At 40.6% G+C, this 22,055-nt stretch overlaps 1 protein-coding gene across 1 annotated transcript; it reads right to left on the bottom strand.

Moving 5' to 3' along the window:
- Positions 1 to 365: 365 nt before the first annotated feature.
- Positions 366 to 4,116, bottom strand: fdx1l (ferredoxin 1 like). Its single transcript, XM_022766873.1, has 5 exons — positions 3,929 to 4,116; positions 3,529 to 3,580; positions 2,220 to 2,326; positions 2,026 to 2,113; positions 366 to 1,910 (listed from the first exon to the last, which is right to left on the bottom strand). The coding sequence occupies exons 1-5, from the start codon at positions 4,113 to 4,115 to the stop codon at positions 1,754 to 1,756; spliced, it is 591 nt and encodes a 196-aa protein (XP_022622594.1). The 5' UTR covers position 4,116; the 3' UTR covers positions 366 to 1,753.
- Positions 4,117 to 22,055: the final 17,939 nt, after the last annotated feature.

Raw genomic sequence — 22,055 nt, 5'->3', positions numbered from 1 at the left:
GCTGGTTGCTATGACTGATTCGTGTTTTGGACCAAGAGAAGTTGCACGGGTGTTCCTGGTTTGCTAGATTACACCTGTTCGGGCATAAAAGAGTTGCCCACGCAAGGCTCCAGTTTCGCTTGATAGTCGCTGCAGCAAAACGCTTTTTGCAACGACACATTTGGCTTTTTTTTTTATTTATTTTTTTAAAATAAGATATTTGCTGGGTAAAGGTGGAGATTTTCCCACAGTTGCCACCTGCTGCTCATGCAATGAACTAGCATTGCTTATATAAGTTTAGATAAATCAATGAGTTAAATGTGTCTTCTTTGAGTGTTTATAGTAAGTGTTTGCTGGGTAATGAGGGCAGTGTACCAAAATGCTTTTAAAAACTGATTTTATTGCACAACTTTAAATATTTGTATTTTCTAAGACATAATATTCACAATTCACTTACATTTGTGCGTAAGTTGGACAAGTACAGTTGACTTAACAAGTGAAGAGTAGATGTGGTAAGCTAATTCCATGGTAACTGAAGCCCAGCAGCTTCAAAACTGACTCATCTCCACCTCCATCCTGATCTGGATCCAAGCACACCTGAACCAGATCACCTAATTAAGCCATAATCACTGGCACCAGACAGGAAGTGCTTTAACATGCATTTTCTATTAGACATTTAAAACAAAATAGACCATCTTGGCAGCAGACACTGACTTGTCAAGGCACAAAAAGTGTAGGTGTAAAAAATGACAAACGATGGTTCCATTCCATAAAGTGACCCAGTAAAACCATGTCAGTGAGTGAGAATGCACAATATCAGAACCCTGGGACTGACTCACCTAAATGGAATGCAGCCATCATTAAAGTTATTAATTCCACCTGTGCTTTGACAACTCAAAACATCTGCTGTGAAAAGGATCGATTCACCTGAATATCTTTTGAAATGTTCAACGTGTGAATATAATGCAAGTTTCAACAGTCTGAAATATGATTTGTTAAGAGACCACCCTTAAACTTCAGGTGACTTCTGCCTTTCAGATAACCATTATAATATACTGTATGGCTTCTTCTATATCTGGCTTCAGTACCACGCAGAAGAAAACTATTTTGAGGTTTATGACATGGGCTAACTATAGTCAGCTGGTTCTTAATGATAAGTCATCGCAACACCTACAAATGAACTTGGTACATAAAAATGAAAGTAAATGCTCTGCATATAATATCTGACTAGTGAATCAGGGTGAAAATGATGGACTGGCCGAAAAGAGTAAGAACATCATCTTGTGATACTTGTGCGTATATGAGCTGTAACAAGGAATGTTCCATTCAACGGCACAAAGATGGACTTTGTTAAAAATTGCTCTGCAATGTATGACACTCTTGAAATGTCTCTTAAAACCCCTTCTGTTTTAACAAAGAACAGTTGTGAGATTGAATGGTGTCTTAATTCTGGCCTGAGAACACTCCACATAAATAAATACATTATCAATTAAACCATCACAGTTTTTTATGGGATGTAACCATTAATTTCACCTTCAGTGAGAACCACAGTGTCTGTCTATGCGTGATCTCATCTGCAGGCCTGTCATGTCATTGGTTATCTGTGGAATTTTTCAGTCAGCAAAACATCTTGGGAGTTGCTACGGACTTTACTATGCTAGCCGTGCATCTCTTCATGGTCGCCCCCTCACTCAACCAGCACACGTGGTGTCTAGCTCACAGCAACACCCTCTCATTTTTCTCCAGCCCCCCTCTTTACCATTTATACCACTTCTCAGTGAGGTTTGGGAACATGACCATCAACATAGAAGTTCCTGGTGACTTTGGGCAAGGTAAGCTCAATGCCATCCAGCTCTGGAGTGAGAATGATCTGGCATCCCAGCCGGGAGTTCTCCTGAAGCATGGCAGCCATGTCCAGCATGTCATCCTCCCTAACAACCAACAAATCTGTCAATATTCACGGTGATCTTGCTTTCACCCCATCACAAGCATTTGTTGAAATTTAAATGTTGTGGTTAAAGAAGATGTCATCAGTAGCAGACCTACCGCTCAAGAGGTTCAGGCAGTTTGTCAAAATAGTCAGCGTTCACATAGACATGACATGTTGAGCAGGCCAACGATGCCTCACAGGCTCCTAAATAAAACATAGACATATATTTAAGACAGAGACAATTAGCAATAACTGTCTTCAAACCATGCACCAATATTTAAGAGAGAGCTTTAACTGTGTAAACACTGACCTTCCAGGTCAATTCCATGCTTGTGAGCCAAATACATAGCATTATCTCCCACTTTGGCCTTGACTGGGATCCTCTGGCCAGATCGATCTACATACACCACATTCACCCTACACAGCAAAGAAGAGATCCCTCTTGAAAGTGTTCTAAATAACTTGGGACTTTAATCCAAACAGATCAAGATCAACATGAGGTTTAAAAATAATTTGGCTTTATCAACAATTATACATTTGAGTTTGTTTGTCTCAATCATGTTAAAAATGTGAGAAAAAAGTCACACACAAAGGTTCTATGACAAAAATATTTCCACACATTTTCATGCTTTGTATATGTAATAAGTCAATGATAAAGAAATATATCAGTTTTTCCTTTGTTGCGTCTCAAGTTTTTTGTTGGTGTGTGAGCATTTTATTGTATGTGATGGGACTGTTTACTCTGATCTGATACAACTTCTTGAGAAGTCTAAATTCAAGACTGCAAACCTTTTTCCATTGCCTACATTTAATTTCTGTCCAGCTGGTACTAATCAGTGCTGCAAATACCTAACTAATGTATACATGGTGCTGTTGTGGTTAAGTGTCAGGCCAAACAAGCGGTTTCCTGCTGCACCCGTGGGAGAGGAGGCGGCAAAAATGTCCAGCAGTGTGAATTGTGTTCTAGTGCATCCAGAAAGCTGCTGGGTAAAAGTTTAGATTTTTACTCATGCCTCCAAAATCATCTGACCATGAACGGTCTTTACAGAACCCAACATTTATCAGGGTGGATTTTTTTGAAATTATGTGCACTGAATTATTATTAGTATGTTGTAAATGGACTGCCCTTCATAAGATTTTTCATCTTTAGCAGGACCCAGTGGAGAACAATGGTAGTTCAGGTAGTTCAATTTCACATTTGAGGACAGGAGGAGGTGCAGATCAAACCACCAACCATGCAATTAATGTATGACCGGCTCCACCTTCTGAACCACAGCAGCCACAAAATGTTTTATCAAATTTTGCACAACAAATGTCTACCATCCATCAATACCAACTTTGTTAGATTAAATTTCACCACTGGTTCAATCCGAGCTCAGGATGTGTGTCAGTGTGGATAAAAAAAAATGCAAGCCTAACATGACTAAGCAAAATTTTTAACTATCTTTCCCTGAAGATCAAATGTTGCCTTCACTGACTTGAACTTTGCAGTTTCAGTGTTAAAGAGTAGTTGTTGTAGTGGTACAGTTTTGACTAAAAGTATGATGCGCGCATTAATTTATAGTAAACGACAACATCGCACCGATTCACAATAAAAAGCCAATAAAAAGTAAACTTACACATCCTCGGGGTCCTCTGCATTGGCGCTGCCCTCCTCATTCTGGTAAAGACCTTTGGGGAATAGAAGCACCGTCATCAGGGCATTGATATGGTAAGATCAGCCCCCCCCCCCTTACCGCTAAGAATAAAGAGGATGTCTGACTTGTTGCACAAAGTTTCACCACCTCATCTGGGAATGGTGAAGTTACACAAGTGTTATTGAGCGGATTTTCGACTTCAATAACTATTGATCTTCTTCTAACCACCTGCGAACCAAACTTTGGTAGCACCTGTAATTTACATTCTGGCAGAAATAGATGACTTATTATCTCTTATTCAGACTAACCATAAAGAAATAATGCCGAGATTATAACCAGCCTCTGATTAGGGCTAAAAGTGTTAGCAAGCTGCACCACTCACCTATACTCGTCTGCAAATGTCTGTTTATCGTGCGGAAGCTATCATAGGAACCCATCCTCTGTAGATTAGCCACGCTGTTCACACAGTTCTGTATCCTGTACAGGGGACATGTGCTACAGTCCGGTATAACTCGAGAAAGTCTCAAAGTCAGCCCCATGCTCGACCGGACAGCAGCTGCGGCCGCCATGATTCTGTTATGGTCACATGGCCGAAAGCGGCCAATGGGAAAAGAGCGCTGGCAGCGTGACGTTTCTGACATAATATCCTACTCTAACAGCAGAGGGCACTGCTGCGTCACACTGCAGAGGAAGCAAGGGCACAAATATCAAGTCAGCGTTATCCAGACATTATAAATATAGAAATGAATGACCTGCATTAGTTCTGTAAAAATATTGTCCATAAAAAGTAAGTTTCCTCCTGAAATGTAGTGCTGTGGGCAGGTGAAGCAGTATAAAATGGAAATAAATACTTCAAAACGGTTCCTCAGTACATTATTTGAGTAAATGTACTTTCCACCACAGTAGAGTCGGTATATAAATTAGTCTATTAAGGCTCAAAGAAAAATGTATTGAACTTCCTGCACCATAATACAGCCCCATCCTGGCCCAGGTTTTTCCTACCAGAAGTAGCAACAGTAACTGGTATTAGAGATCTTTTATCTCACGTTTAAACATACGCCAGAGCCGGAAAGTAAATTTATTCAACTAGTGTACTGAAGCTGAATTTCACATTTACTTGAGCAATTCCATTTTCTGATTCACCATACTTATGCATTTCAGAGGCAATGTTATAATTCTTACACCACATTTATTTGACAGTTGTAGTTAGTGGTTACTTTTAACATGCAAAACATATGATCAGCTAATAAAATATGAGGTATTATTGTAGATGAATTTACCCAATGAAATTGGCAATACTATGACCAACTACAAGTTTAAAATGCTGTTACATGTTAATGCATCAACAACATCAATAATCCTAATTTTGACAGTAATAGTGATGGACTATCACTAGAGCAAAATTTTGGATCTGTACTTTCAATAAGGTAAAAGATTTGAATACTTCCACCACTGCAAAAAGGGTTTGTTACCAGCTGTGGATGAGACAGGGCTGTAAACATTTCTCCTTTCTTCTCATTTTGTCATCTTTCTCAAGGTGGTTTCAGTGATAAGCGATGATTTCAACAGTGATGTGGCATCAGCTTGTTTATTTGCATATTTTTCTGTATTTCTTGTTGTTTTATTCATTGCTGATTTGTGATTCCGTTTATACTGTCTCTAACCTGCCCCACAGGGATATTAAATTATAAGAGCCTCCACTACAATTATTTCACTTTGCAGAATCATATTAGCTCCACCTCAACTTGCGTCACTTACTATAATACAATATAATAATGTATAACAATGTATAATAATCTATCTGTAATTATATAAATTCAATCCTATCTGAATGCTTTTATTTCACATAAGCGTACTACATTTGGTGCTATTGTATTTTGTTCCAGTTGCAGGTCTGACCAGTCTAAACATGTTAAAGTCATCTTCCAGTTAAGGAAGTGGGTTTTCCCATAGTTCAAAAGAATCAAAATGAAATATTTCAAATTTCCACAAAGTCACATTCAGTATCAACCTCCATACTCAAAAGTATCACAGAGCAGTGAATACATGCTCTGCCCTGTTTTTGTGTGCTGTAAAGGACGACAAACCTAGATAAGAAATCTGCCATCTGCCAGTGAAAAACTGTGTTTTAGGACTGCGACCAGTGGTGTGCGAAGTCACAGAAGTGATGTTGTGACTAGAGGTCGGTTTCTTTCTTACCTCTCTGAGAGAGAGGTTTTTCTTACTTTAAGATTAAGAGAAAATGCCACAACATATATATATATATATCACTGTCTTTGACATCCACTTTGAGAGAAAGGAAGTTATCCTAAAGAGTACCGAGCTATTAAACATATGATCCCTTTACAGCGTAGTAAAACTCCCACAGAGGACCATTGTGTTGATGTTTGAGATGGGATTTGTAGGCTTGAGTGACTCTATAACGACTGATGAGCTCATCCATTGGGACAGCCCTACAATTTTGGTTTCTTTTCTTATCTTTCCTTCAGTGTCTCATAATGATCTGTGCTCTTTCAGGGAAACCCACACTCTTGAAGTTGGTCTTGAAATGTATGCTAACCCCCCATCTGGATCTGACTGCAGAGGTCCCTCCCATGTGGATGGACATAAAAACTAAATGGGGCACTCTCATGTCTACTTTTTTATTCTACAGTGAGTGCTGGGAGTCAAGTAACTGGCATATACATTATTAAACTTTATATACTCTAAATCCACATAATGAAACACTTTTACACTTTCATGTACTCTCTCAGACACACACACCTGCACAGGATTAGTGTCTAGGGACAGTTTACCTGTGTCTGTAAAATTTGTGGTTAGAGCACTTAGTATATCACTGGACCCTCACCTCCTCAGGTGCAGGTGTGTGTGTGTGTGTGTGTGTGTGTGTGTGTGTGTGTGTGTGTGTGTGTGTGTGTGTGTGTGTGTGTGTGTGTGCGTGTGTGTGCATAAAGAGGTGTGGTGGGTGGAGGTTTTTACACGCTTGACTTGGTTATAAAGTGGGCCCCAAGCAGTTCCTTCACATTACATTCCCCTCACTCCCTGATGACTATACAGTACAATAACTCACCCCCCCCCACACACACACACACACGCACGCACACACACACGCACACACACACTCATACCTCCTTAAGCCATTCACACAGAAATACTTAAACAAGACACTGCTTAAGACGGACATGCATATGAAACACAGTCACACACACACACACACACACACACAAACACACACACAAACACACAGATCGCAAACACTCTATTAACACATGTCCCTCATCCAGAGCCCAGCAGCAACAACATGTGTGGACATTTTAGCAGCGATGTGGGGATCTGATGAATCTCCCCAGAGTATACCATGTGTATGTGAACAGCTTATGTTTCCAAGGACAGATGGAAAAACACTACGTTTACCAGCAGTCCTTTGGGTGCCATCCAGTCAGTCCCATCAGTGCTCCCATTATGGTTTTGTATGTTGTGATGTTTTCCCACCTTGCCACTCACTGAGGATATACAGTATGTCGTTTTTTTTTTAAGTCACCACTTTAAACCTGGAAAACAGACTTCTTTTAGCTTTTTTTAAAATGTAAGTTTGGAACAATTATATATTTTTCTAATTGTCAACAAATCCCCACTAAATAGTATTATCTGTTTAGCCATAGCCTGACTAAGATAATTCTTCTGTAGACCTCCATACTTCTCCAGAAACTCTTAAAAACACATCAGTGAGCCACACTGTTTCACCTGGTGTATATTAATCCACAGCTGAAAACAGTAAACAGAAAATTCAGTACTTATTCCTGTTTGATTAATATTTGCGAAAAATTGCAGAACCCAGCTGTTTTAGGAAACTCTCAAAAACCTGAACTTTATATCTGAGACCTGTTTTTAAAGTTTTGCATAAGTGGCTTGTGGCTACAGACTGAGAATGGACATCAGCATGCACTGATGGTTGGTGTTGGTCTTTTCATTGGATTTATTGACAGTAAGAAAAACATTGAATAACACTAGCCTTATTCTTTAATTTGACCCCTTCCCTGGTGTTTAAAATGGCTCAAAGGCTCAGAGGTTTGTGGAAGTTGTAGAAAATGATGCATATTAAAAGTCAAAACATAAAAATATCCAAAACTGGAGTGCAAAGTTTTTCCAAGTGTGTCAGTGTGTGAATGTGGTTTGCAAAATATGTCTCTTGCATACTTACTCATTGTCTGCGTGCGCATGTTACTCCCCATATTTAATGTTGGTTCAGTCTTTACTGTAAATACATCGTCAGTTATGATGATCTATGTTAGGCCACCGAGTTGAATGACAGCAGCTGTTTCATTTGCTTTCCCTGGTTTTACTGTCGTCCTCTGGCAACAGCGTGCTCAGAATCAGATGAATGACAGATGAGTGTTTTTTAGGGAGTGCAGGGTTGTTTGGATATTTCATGGATCAACATTTCCCTGAAAGTATATCTTTGAATGATGCAGCCGAGTGCACGCAAACATTCACAGCTCAAAACTAAATGTGCAGATTTCCTTTTGCCTTGGTGCTCATGCCAGTGAAAAAATAGACCTTCTCAATGCCACATTTTGAATTCATGTTGGTTAGTTGGTGCTAGCAACTTTACTGCTGACATCCTGCTGAGCTCAACTTTTAAGATAATCTATTGACAAAGCGACATGTCTGAACCACTGAGTTCCATTTCATTGTAATCTTATCATATCATCTTCATGTTTGAAAGTGTGTGTGTGTGTGTGTGTGTGTGTGCGTGCGTGTGTGTGTGTGTGCGCGAGCTCGCGCGTGTGTGTGTGCACATGTGTGCGAAAATGTCTGTGTGTGTTTGGTATACATGTGTGTACCTGCAGTTGTGTACATGAGCCTCGTTATGCAAGCCATATCATGACTTTCAGATGACTCACAGAAATGTCTTAGAGTAGCTAATAAGAAACAGGTAAAAGTACCCCTATTCCCTTTCATGCGTCATCTGTGTGGGAATGCTTATTCCTCAGCCAGACAAAAGGGAAACTTACCATCAGTGTGAGTAAACACCGTGACAGCCTGGGAGCTGGCATTATCACAGGGAAAACAACTTCTTACTCAAACTCTTGTGATGTTTATACGTCTGGGACAATTTCTCTATTGTGTGTCACACATTTAAAGGTAGGAGCATTTTCAGGAGTCTCCACAGGGCTCAAGGTTGTGCAGAGTTGTTTGTAATTAATGACCTTTTTCACACACAACACTGAAAAGTGCACAGCGGCCAGCAATGAGGTGTTTGCTTTAGCTTGAGGTCTGGATGGAGTTTAGTGGTTCCAGTCTGTGGTCTCAGAAACTGCCGTCTGGACTGTGATAGACAGAGTTGACCGCTGACTGTTGACCTTTGACACCAGAAAAAGAAAGGCTGCAGAGAAGGGTCAAAGACTTGGGAGGTCACAGAGGTGCAACAAATCATGTCAACAAATCCAAACACACCAAGGAAGTCATCGGTCCACTCCAATTATGCTTTTTGTTGCTTATTTTGGTGAAAAGTTTGTGGAATGTGGATAACAGCTTAACATAAAATCCCCATTTGAAGAGGAATATACAGCACGCTGATAAGATTTTCTAACATTTAAAGAATAAGGCTGACTATATTCTATGTTTTTGTTATTGTCAACCAACAAAACCAACAATGCTTTAATTAGTGTTTCCGACTTCCCTAGTCTGTCTGTGGCTTTCACCCTCACGCCCATTTGTTCCTACTAATGACATAAAACCTTGAAAAATAAGTCACCAATACTTTCACTTTTGAAAAGCGGTTAAATGTTTTCCTAAACCTGCTGGACACTGTAGAGCAGAGTAAATAATGCATTTGTTAGGGATTTCCGAGGTGGATTAATACACATTAGTGCTCAAGAACAGCTCCCAGCCCAGTACTTGGCAGGTATGTTGTTTCAAGCATCTTGGAGAACCTGCCACAGTGGATTCAGGCTGTCTCAGTGTCTTTTGTCTCTTTATGTAATCAAAGACAGACGATCTGTTGCAGGACTTCTTTTTTTGTTCTTCTTGTCGCTGATGATGGTCCTTTATGACTCTGGTTTTTATGTTTGGAGTTGTTGTCATGCTGCAGAATGAATTTAGGACCAATCAGACGCCTCCCTGATGGTACTGGATAAGAATATAAACATCTGGAGTGCCTAAAAGTACTGTATATGTGTCTACAAGCACTTTAGTCTGAATGAAAATGATTGCCCATACTTGCCTGCATGTGTGTGTGTGTGTGTGTGTGTGTGTGTGTGTGTGTGTGTCTGTGGAGCTCTGTGTGTTGAATTATGGTTGTAACAGTGACTGTAATTGACCCTCCATGGTCCAGACTTTGCCTCTGTGAAACATTTGGTCCAAATCGGAGTTTGATGTCTCTCTGGGGACTGAGAGGTGTTAACTCTGTGACTAACTGGACTGTTTCACTCCACATGAATCCGAGTACAACTTTTCACTGCAGCAGTAAATTTTCTCCATTTCAATAATATATTCCAAAATGACTGAATAGCACTTAGAGAACACCATGTCTTCGGTCACAGTTGTTTGCTTTTACTTTTAGAGGTAATTTACATATAATTAAAAAGAAAAAGTAAAGTATAGGTGCCATTGTGTATGAGCACACCACCCCACTCTGTCTCGCCTAACAGCGGATCTAGTTGAGCTCTAACAATTTCCAAATTGTCAGGTCACACTGTATTTAAGACAGAGGGACTCACAACTAAACCAGCATGAACAGAAACTGGTTGTAGTTTGCCTGTTTGGCTTAAGAGAACACTGACGCCTTAAAAAAGGTTTTGCATCTGTCTGGTTTTGTGATTCCATTTTGATGTTTTTCTTTCTTTTTTTTACACTCAGATCATATTCTTTAATCATTTCTTCCACTTGCTTTTACAGCCACATTTTTTCTGCCTTAGGCTCCAAAAAGGGCAGACAGGGAAACAAAAGATTCAGTGGAGAAATTGGATTAATCACTCTGGCTTCCCCCTTTTCAAGAATGTACTATTCTGCATCAAAACAATCATGAAACTTGCATGAAGATCCAAATACTTTCCATGTATGGCATCATCGTGTATGTGCTCCTGACTCTCTGAAGATTTATTTTAATTTGTTAGGTTCGAAGTCTTATCTTCCCCTTGTTGCCTCCAGGCAACGAGCAGCGTCACTCTGATATCGGACACATCGAGACTCAGTGCATAATTCCTGCTTGTTTTGTAGCACTTCACTCCTTTCTCTCTTCTCTATCCTGCACGTTCTCCCTTTCCATTCCTGCACCCCCATCCCTCATCCATCTCATAACCAAAATAAAACACAAGCACTTTTTTTTTTTTTTTTTTTTTTTGATGAATCAGACAGACGTATCTACAGAATAACCAGTCTAAACAGTGTTATCAGTGCTGCTTGCAGACTGAGACAACCCAAAGCTGCATGAGACAGGAAACCTATTTTGTGTGTGGCTCAGATATTGTTTTATCATTGCATAACTTGACAGCAAACTGTGTGTACTCAAATTTCCGAGCATTTAATATTTGTTTACTTGAATGTCGAGACCTCAGGAACACATTTAAAATCCATTGTGAAATTTTAAGGGGGGGGGGGGTGCAGCCATGTATCATTGATTAAATCTGTGTCCAGTCATATTTGAATAGTCAAACTTTGAAAGTGAATAATAGAGGTGCTATTGTTCCAAACCATTAGTTTCATATTATCTATAGTAAAGTATAGTAGATGGTTTAGTTTGTTGTCTGTAGGGTATGTTGTGGTATGTGGATCCAATATGTGGTATGTTTTTCTTTGCATGCATGTGTGTGGTTTGTGTGTATTTTGCACATGTCGGGGCTGTTGTCTCCTGCCTCAGAACTGTTATTATCTGGAGCTGGGGGCTTTATCATTGCACAGCAGCGATGATAAGAGACAACTCAGGACGTGGCGTAGGCCAGTCTGGTAATGTGTCTCTGTCCATAATACACACATGCCTGTTCACACTGGTACACACACACACACACATGTAAAGTCCTCTAATAAGTAATTTAAAGACTAATCTGGCCCCTAAATGTGACACTGTAAAAAGCAATACACACATACACACATAAACACATTTTGACAGATTCATTGCAGTCTTTGTCCTCTGGATATAAATCTTAAATCTTTCAAGAGTAAAGGGGCACTGAGTGTGGAAAGATTTGTTGCTGCTGAATTTTTTAAAACGTTGCCTCGGTACTGTGAGAATCATAAATTAAATTCCATGCACCTCCATTGTTTAGGGATGAAGGCAGAAAACACGGATGCAGATTATCTAACACCTGGGCAAAGGTTGTGGTAAGTGATAAGTAATGTTTTTTTGTTTTTTTTTTTATTTTGGGTGAACTGGCCATTTAAGAAGTGTTGCAGGAGCAGATGCCTTATGAGAGGAAATCCCTATGCGTGTTCATTTTGTGTATGTTGCTTGGCACCTATTTCACATGTAGGATGTATTTAAAATCTAAATCAGTCTAAATTTGATAACTTCATTCTCTTCTTTTTATTTGCTGTGCTAAAAAATACAGAAAAGTCAACAGACTACTGAAAGACAAGAAAAGCGTCTCCTTTGCTTCGAGGATCCCAACATGTGTATAGTTCTGCATACAAACAACTCCTCAGTATATTTGTTGTGCAGTCTTGACAGAGCTTGAATGAGCTGCAGGAGGATTTTCTGTTTTAGGCTTCAGATTTAATCTAGGACTCGCTCTGATGTTGGTGTTCGCACTGAAAGCTCTGCTGCGGTTGAGGACTTGTGAGAAGATTAGTCTCTCCGAGCCATAAAAGAGCTGTGATGATCTAAGATTTAAGCAACGCTTAAGCAAACTTAAACAAAGGCTTCATTCTTTTTTACATCTCAGGGGTTTGTGCAGCAGGCGGGAGGAGGAGTATGACAGGACAGATTTATAGAGAGATGGATCGGAGAGCGTGCAGGAGAAGAACATAAAGAGCTCAACTGGGTCAAATCAAACTCAGGAAAAGTCATCTAGTTCAAACTGGCACCTAACTGTCATTACACAGTGCGTTCAGACCAGACATGTCCAGTGAAAAAGATATTACATTACAAGCCGTTATGATCCAAAGAACAGTCAAAACTTTCCTTTCATTTGACACAATAATTTGTTAAGTAAATGAACATCACAGAGACTATTGTATTGGTAAGAATGTGCTCATTGTGTGGAAAAGATGAATGGTCTCTATGATTTTCATTATGGAAATCATTATGGCACACACACACACACACACACACACACACACACACACACACACACACACACACACGCACACACACACACACGCACACACACACACACGCGCACACACACGCACACACACACACGCACACACATGCACACACACGCACACACACATCTGCCTTCCACCAGTTTTTCTGTCACTTTTACCCTCTGCACCCCTCATATGATGCAATTCTTTTAACTGATACCCTAACCTTATCTCCTGCCAGTGGCCACGTTGTACCCCTTCCCCTGCATGTCTACACACACACACACACACACACACACACACACACACATACACTCCAGGACAGCGAGGTCATGATAAAGGCTTGGCAGGTGGCAGTTGAACGGTCTGGTGCGGTTGTTCCTGGAAAAGGGGCAGCTGTGAACAGCATCACATCAGTCGGGATGGTGTATCTGCACTGGGCATCACAGCGGCTCCTGTCACTGTACTGTGTGAGTGATTACCCTGGGGTTTCCTGCTGTTGATACAGTCACAGACACACACACATGAAGGCACACAAATACACTTGCTGTCAAATGTATGATGTACATACACTGTAAACAGACGCCACCAGGAGGGGCTTTGAGTCACATGTGGTAATTAATCACCTCTTTATCACCTTATAGTGAAGTGGACTCAGACAGAAATACAGTATATCTGTCTTTAGGGTCCCCTCATAAAAGAGCAAAAGCAAAACCAGACACTTCAGGAGATGACATGATGTGAACAGGTGTGTCAGTTGCTACGGTAACATCAAGCCAGTGCTCAATGCAGCTTTAGTCATACGCATTCCAAGACATGAACACTCGCACCCACACTGCACGCATCCAAACAAGCAGTCAGACTCAGACAGACAGAGAAATGAGCATACAAACCACTTCCACACACACACATAAATACATACATGGGGTCCTTTAATTATCCCGATACACTTACCTCATCCTCTCTCTCAAGTCTATACGGCAGCACCTGGTCACATTACTTCATAAAGACTAAAATAAATCTGCACATACACACAACAGTCTCAGACTCTTAGTCAAGTGATTGTGATTTATTTGTAGATCACATTTACAAAACAACAAAGCTGGCAAAATTACTTTACAGAGAAGTTGAAAGTGTTATCTGTGATAATTACAGTAAAATGAAAATGACCAGATGAATAAGTAAACAGATAACTTTAATACACAATGTTGTAAACACAGACAGAGAAGAAGATGACATTCAGCAAATAAAAAAAAAAATAATGGAGAAGACAGTGTGATGACTGTATCTTTACTGGAAATTTAGCCACAGAGATTGTCTGCCAAATCTATGGTTGCACAGTCATTTGATAAATATCTATTTAGTAATCTGGCTTTTAATTAATGTTGCTGCATAGATGGGGGTTTTATTTCTCACAGTGAGGACTGTATAGATGAAAGGGGACTGAGGGTGTGGGGGGTAGGCTACACATTCCACTGACACTGAAGATATACAATTTAGACAAGTTTAATAGTAAACCACCAGCATGTGGAAATTCCCTGCATGGAAAGAATCCATTGGATGTTACTCTCTCACTTTCCTCGAGGCATTTCCTCACCCACCGTACCATGGCTGTGGGAAATTATAAAGGGCATTTTTTTCATTATTTTCTGATATTTTGTGGTTAAAATGATTCAACAATTAGTTGTGAAAATAATCTGCTGATGAATCGATAAATTCGATTAGTTAGAAAATAATCATTATCAATAATCATTGCAGCTCTACAGTGTACGCAACAGCTATACATACTACATACTGCTGGAATAATATTATTTATTAATCCAGTTATAATTATGACTTATTTGACAAGCTCGTTCTACATTTTGTCAGTTTCGGTGGATCCACATGTCGACTTCACTTTTGGTTGTAAATTTGATTTGTTTCACTCAGACAGGCTGCAGAGTGGTTGAAAGACAGACACTCGGTCCAGCAGCATGGCGTCTTGGATCATGTTTCCTGGTTGCTGGCACTCTGCCACCTTAAACTCTCCCCCATGACCTTTCCTGTGTTGCAAATGCCAAATGTCAGTGGCACAGAGGCGGTGGCCTGTCAGTCAAACCCCATCCAGCGCCGTATGAAGAGACTCTGGGCAGATGTTTTTTTTTTTTTTTCGTTTGAAAGCTGCATTTTTCATAAAGCTTTTCGCTGATGTAAGTTTTTCCATGCACAGAAAATGAATAGTTTGTGCCTTTTGGTTTGGGTTGGCTCCACCAGAGAGGTCAGCTCTGCCATCTGTGTACAATATGAAGACATGCTTGATGAGGAGCCACAATACCAAGCGTGCAAGCAGGAGCAGCAGGGGGATGAAAAACACGACGTGTCCTTTGAGCAGGTTCATTCTGTGAGTTTGTACAACAGCTACAATAAGAAGTACATGTGTGAGAACAAAAGTTGAAATTCTTCTGTTAACTCTTTTAATGATTCATATGAAACCGCAGAATGGGAGGATTTGTCAGTTACACAGATTGCACTCCCTCATGACTCTACAACTCCCACCGTGCCAGTAATTGCTCTTGTTCTCGTCCCAACTCCTGTTTCCATCATGTGTTTCATGTTGCGATGTGGAAAGGCCTTTGGTGGAAAGCACCATGTAAGGAGCAGGATTCACCGTTAACAACTTATTTTCAAACACTGGTATCTCTTTCTATCCTCTCTCCTTTTCCATCCGTCCTTCTTTCTTCTTTTCCTCACATGATGAATAGAGTGTGGTACTTCACCCATCTCCCCCAGGCCCATCCTTAGGTCTGTATAAAACAGATACCATCTACAACTTCATAAGCCCGAGAACGCCATCCATCACTTTTATCAACAAAGGCCTCCTTCACCGACATCTACAGGGGTCCATCTGCCCTCCCACACTCCCACACTGGTCGTGAAATGTTGCGTGTGTCCCCTCCATCCTTGACAGCGTGCTTATCTGTCCCTGCAGGTTTGCATTAACTATCTGCTGATCTATCACAAGTTTAAGTCAAACACTGACATTTGGAAACAGGGAAGAATTTTCTGGACCATTTGTGGTGGTTTGCTTTCATGAAATTTTGCTGGAGAATAAAAAGAAATGGAGAATTCAGAATATCAGTGTGTGTGTATGTGTGTGTGTGTGTGTGTGTGTGTGTGTGTGTGTGTGTGTGTGTGTGTATTATTGTTCTGGCAAGTGTCTGAGTGGATGTTTCTGTGTGTGTGTGTGTTCAGTTCAGCGGGTTCTGACTGTGTGAGGTAAATCACTCTGTTCCTGGGTAGAAAGCCCGGTGGGCGGCACCCACAAACCGCACTCTCCTCTGGCTGGTGTACACTCTAACCGAGGTACAGGCTCGTTGGAGTCTATACATCTTGGCTTCCTGTGTTTTCTCTTAAACTAACCTTCTCTCATTGTTTCTCTCTGACATGTGCTTTGGCAAGGTCTCCCACTTCACAACGTGAACGCCCAGTCCCGAGAAAGGGAGTGAAGGAAGGAAGGACGGAGAGAGCAAGAAGAGGGGGAATAGTAAAAAAGAGAAAAATTGAGAGAGAGAGGGAGAGAGAGTAAGAGGGTGAGAGAGGGCCTCAATTTCTCTGACGCCTAGCACTCGCCAACCCCAAACCCACAAAGAATGAGATCGGGGGAGTAAGGGAGGAAGGGATGGAGAGGAGGGAGTAGAGGGGCTTATGAAAACGGCCGTGGTTGAAGGCAATCTTTAATAAGGAGAGAGCCTTGGGTTTCTGCGGTGGCTGGTAATGGCTCCAGTTGTCTAGGAGGAGGATTGAACAACACAGTTTGTTTACATAGAGTAGTGGGTCTTGCTAGCTTTACAGTTTGCATCACTAGGATGATGACAACATGGGCTGGCACACTGGTCTGGCACACTAGTCTGGCATACTGGTCCTCTGCAACAGTCACTAGTCTACCACACAGATTCACAGCGATCTGAACTTGTGGCAGAGTGACAAAATCCACGGCCTGTGAGCTCTGTGAAAAAATGCATTTTAAAGGCCGGTGAAGTTGTGACCTAGTGACCAAGTGTTCTCTGGTTTGATGAACTATTCTTGCTGACAAGCTAACTGCTAACATGGTAGTATTCCAGGAAAATGCTAGCACTCTAGTCAGTCATAATAGCTCTAGCTCAATAGCTCAATAGCTCTCACTTGCTAATTGTCAGATTGCAAGCTAGCTAGGTGAGTCTCTAACATGAACCTGAGTTGACACGGTTGACTGAAGTGAGGTATTTGTACAATCTGCTCCAGAGTCATCATAACTGTCTATAAACCATTTCTATTTTGTGGAGCAGTTTATTCTCCTTCTGAGATAGTTTAAATAATAGAGTAATAATACTATATTTCCTCAAAGGCCAGCACCATCAAACTGGCTTGCTATAGGTCAGCACAAATTTGTGCGTCAAGTTGAACAATGCAAAAGATTTGTGAGCAATTCAATTGAAATTGAGTTATGTTTCCACCAGATTTTGTTATTTTTAATGCTGGTATTAGTGGTTAAGTTCAGCATAATATGAGATTCAGCGTTTTGGGTTAGCCAAATCAAATGCATATTTTTTATCCTGACCGTTTTTGTCGTTGTTTTGTCCTGGCAACAAACCCACATACAACTACCAGTAAGGATCCTCCCACCTCGCTCAGTAAGTAGAACAGTCGGGGGAAACAAAAAAAAGGGAATTAAAAAATGTTATTTCTATCCACATTATGTGGCTAACTCTGCTGAAGCCTTATATTAGCTTTGGCAGAACCTTTCATTTCACATTTCTTATGACTGATAAGTGGGAAAATGTCACGTCATGATTATAGCAACCCATAACTTTTTTTGATGTATATATGGCATGGGAGTATTAAAGATAGACTTGAACAAAACCGAATATTTCTGTATCATTCCAATGAATTGAGTTTAGCACTAGGAGAGAGTGTATAATAAACTTTCAAATCAAAGGCCTCACTCTGTCTCCACTATTTCCCCGTCAACAGTGACTACACAACTGAAATCTTTTTAAAATGACCTATTTGACCAAAACTTTGAATTACAGGGGCTGATGGTCAAGGGTGGGTCGTGTTGTGAAAAACAGCAGTAATTCCAAAAAATTTATTACTGAGGCTTCAAGCAAAGATCTTTTAGTTGGCTAGTGATAAGACTTAGTGGTGAGAACTAACCTAACTGTGACGATATAGCCTGCAGAACAGTAACTGACTGTGCAGCAAGAATGCAGGGAATGTCCCCCCCCCGCTTCCCTCTCTCTCCCCCTCTCTCTAATGTGTCTCTGAAGGCATTCATTAATGGAGGATGTGACATCACCTAAAGACTGTGCAGTCACTTGTCACTTGTCTGTGGACTGCCATGTTTTGTACTTGACATTAATTCCATGTCATTAAAGCGGCACCAAACACATTTGGATTACTTAGAGTGCTGTTAATGTAAACCGAGGATCCTGTGACACCATTACAGTGTCACTCCCTTGTTTAAAGCCAAAGATCATCAAAGACCAATGTCACTCCCAACACACTCTTTGTCTTCCAAAGGTACTTACTCCTACAGGGAGTGAAAAGAAACACTTTGAGTAAGTTGAAGTTGGGAATGAGGCTTGTTTTCAGTCAGTCTAAATTAATTTGCTATCTGCACAGTGTCAGCACAGCACTACTGATGGAAACTTATATTAAGTCCCTCTGGGCAGCCAGAGTCTTTTGTTTCGTTCCTTTTTTCTTGCCAACTTGTCGCTTAATGCTCCAGAAATGTTAGCTGATGGTGCTTTACTGGGTTTACGCACAGTCTGATCAACAACATGTTTGTCTAAGCAGATAAAAGATATCGCTTTGAGAGACAGTGAGATGGGAAGAAGATGATCATAGAGAGCACTGTTGTTCCTTTGTTTCAGTTTTTGTTTACATGTAACACACAGATGCAGTGCGTTCATCAAATTGGATGTGTTTTACTGTGAGCAAGCAGATGTAAACCACATTAGCATCATTAAGCACATAAGCGAACCCAATGACTGCATCATTAAAACACTCCCTAGACGCCATTTCTTCCAATTACCTCCTACTTAAGCTATGATGTGGCAAAAGTCTTCTCTCAATTCGAGATCTGCTTAAAATTTAAGACTTATAGTTGAGCTGACTGCTTAAGGAGCAGTTAGCTCCAGAGATCAGAGCCACATAAACCAACACCACAGGAGAACACAACCAGTGTTAACGAAGCACAGATGACAAGATGGCCTTGTAAAAACCAGATTGCCTGACACAGGAGAAATCTCCACCCTCGCACTCTGGCATAATGTCGGTTTGGACTTTTTGGAATTGTAGTATCTGCGTTACCTTTGTGTTTCTGAAAGACGTATTCAACACATAAGGGCTTTCACATTCTTAAGTGCTGCCATTGGATTTCCTCATCCATTCTCCCACATGATGGGTATAATGGCATAAATTACATCGATTGCATATTGATTAAATAGCCAATACAGTAGAATATAGTATTTAGAATTTTTTTTTTAAAGTTCTGCAGTCTTTCAGGTAATTGTTTTGTGCCATTCATTTCTGTAAAATATTAAGAATCTGCCCATTGATTTTTATGGCAAACAGGAATGAAAAGAAATCATATCTGCCTGGAAGCCCATAATGTGAAGGATACATGTACATGATTTATGGTCATAACACAAGGGCTAAACTTGTTAAATCACTTGTATGGTCCTTAAAAGCTGCCATTTTATCTTGTTAGTGTATGACAGTGCTACACTCCTCCCTCATAGCTGGTGAAATTTCTACTCTACCACCTGTCTCTTTATTTTAATGAGCTGTCATCAGCCCGGGGGCTCAGGTAACCAGTATGAGTAATGCTACCAGAACTGATGAGTAGGCAAAACAGATGCATACAGTGCAGGTGATTTGAAAGGCAAAAAAAAAAAAAAAAAAACGACAGAAAGAACATGTTTTTGAAAGGCTGCTGGCTTCAGTGTTCTTATTGTTTTCCAGCTACTAAAGACACACCTGGAGAATTGCAACTCAGTTTATAACTGATCATGTGCACAAGAAAACAGAACACTGCTGAAGACCAAGACCAACCAAAACACAGAGGCACAAACAAACGCCAAGCCATAGTACACACAATCTTATATCCTATTTTAATTAAATTCAAGTGAGATAAAAATGCATTTTTTCCTCTTCATTCCTATTGTACCATTGTGGAGCAGACATGGCAACACAGTAATAAATCAACCCTATCACCAAAGAATGCCATTATTCGACAATTCTGCCAATTCTCTGAATGTTTTTTTTTTTTTTTTCACAATATTCACATATGACAACTATTGTTTGGTTTGGATTAACCAACTGGAACACTGGGTTATAGTTAAGGAGAGATTATGATTAATTACAGGTCTGTGACCAGACCGGCATGAAATTTCAGCCATGTTTTACCCTTGTCCAACACTTCAACCCACACACCTTTGCTTTCACCCATCCTGCTTTGACACTGAATGCTGGAATTAAATTGTGAAGTGCAGAATCACAGAGAGCCTTGGGTTTCTGCGGTGGCTGGTAACGGCTGCAGTTGTCTAGGGGGAGGACTGAACAACTCAGTTTGTTTACATAGAGTAGTGGGACTTGCTAGCTTTGCAGTTTGCATCGTTCGGATGATGACAGCATGGACTGGCTCACTGGTGACTGGTTTATGGTGTCCTCTTTGCAACAGTCAGTAATCCACCACAGTTGACTGACAATGCAAATTTTGAAAAAATGATGACAGTGACTTGATCTTGACTTGGGTGTAATATAAAACCCTTTACTAAAACTGATCACAAGCTCAGCAGCAACAATCTGGATGACTTATAAAAGCAATAAAGTAATGATCACGATTGAAATGAATAAATGAAGAATCATCTTTTTATCCTTTAATTTGTTCACAGCGTTTCTCAGCTGGAAAGTGAGATCCTGAGTCATGAGAAGAAACGTCTGAAAACTTGATTCTACATGAACTGCCTAAGGAGAGCAGTGATGGTAATAACTTTCCCCTGAGAACACAGCTGCCTGGTTTGGACAAAGTTTACCAGCAGTGGGATCAACAGTACAACATCAACAGTAGTTTATATGCTGCTAATCAGAGGCCAATTTCTCTGCACAAACAATGGAAATTTTTACATTTGGCACAAACAAACTGATGAAATCACAACGGGACATGTTTTTTTAAGGCAAACACACACAACGACTACCAGACAAAAATCCATTTGACAGTAAAGTTGTGGCAGGAAGCTGACAGAAGAGTCCCACCTTTGCTCAGATCTGCTCTTGAACCACCCAGACCTGTTTACATCCTTACAACAAAAACGTGACTTAATCACAGCCACAGCGTTCTGTTTCCCAGGACCAAAATATAATAATATAATCAGAGGTGTTATCATTTGGACAGCTCATAGGATATGATTGCTCATGAGGATTTGGCAAAGAAAGGCTTCCTGATTGAACACAGCCCAACAGGCTGAGAGCTGGTAAAAATAGAGCTCCTTATAGGGTATTTAAAATCACCAGGGACGATTGTCATCCTACTCTTGTGACAGAAAGCACATCTCCTCATCTCGACTGTTGTATCCTGTGAGTCCTTTTTTCACTGCCACGGAGAACATCTGGAGCCAGTCACTCCGCCGCTGGCTTGCGACGGCAACTCCTAATGGAACATGTGAATGTGTTATAAGATCCGGCTCGAACAGCTGCTATTAGTTCAATTACATATTTGGCTGGAGAGCAGCAACGTGCTAACTCTTCACGCATTCTAGTTTAATTGTGTAAATTGATGTTAATGTGGCTCCTAAGGGCCCAGGCAGAGTGTCACAGAGGAAAGCAAGTGGTCACATCTAAAAACAAAAAATTTGACACTGAACCCTGAGGCTCGGATGACGGGTTTAACAGGAGTGGGTGAGGTGTTTAAGTGGGAATGAGGTAAATCTAAAGAATGAAAACAAGTTCTCAGGAATCACCATTAAGAGCCAAAGGTCAGAGCTGACAGATACTGTTGCTGAACTGTGTTTCATGAGAATATTTTGTTTTTTTGGAGCCCATGACTCTACCTGTCTCTCTAGCCTGAGGCAGCATTACAGTCACACGCGCACACACACACACACACACACACACACACACACTGAAAACATATGCAAATGCACATGCTCAAAAGTGGGCCAAAGGTATCAGTAAACCTAGCTTCCCCAGTTTCCTGTAGCAACTTGAAAAGGTCACCCATGGTGAAGTGTATATCTTTATAA

This window comes from Seriola dumerili, unplaced genomic scaffold, assembly GCF_002260705.1.
Source record: "Seriola dumerili isolate Sdu_G_001 unplaced genomic scaffold, Sdu_1.0 BDQW01001087.1, whole genome shotgun sequence".
NCBI lineage: Eukaryota > Metazoa > Chordata > Actinopteri > Carangiformes > Carangidae > Seriola > Seriola dumerili.
Note: the sequence above shows the minus strand (reverse complement) of the source record. Positions and strands in the feature narration are given on the sequence as shown.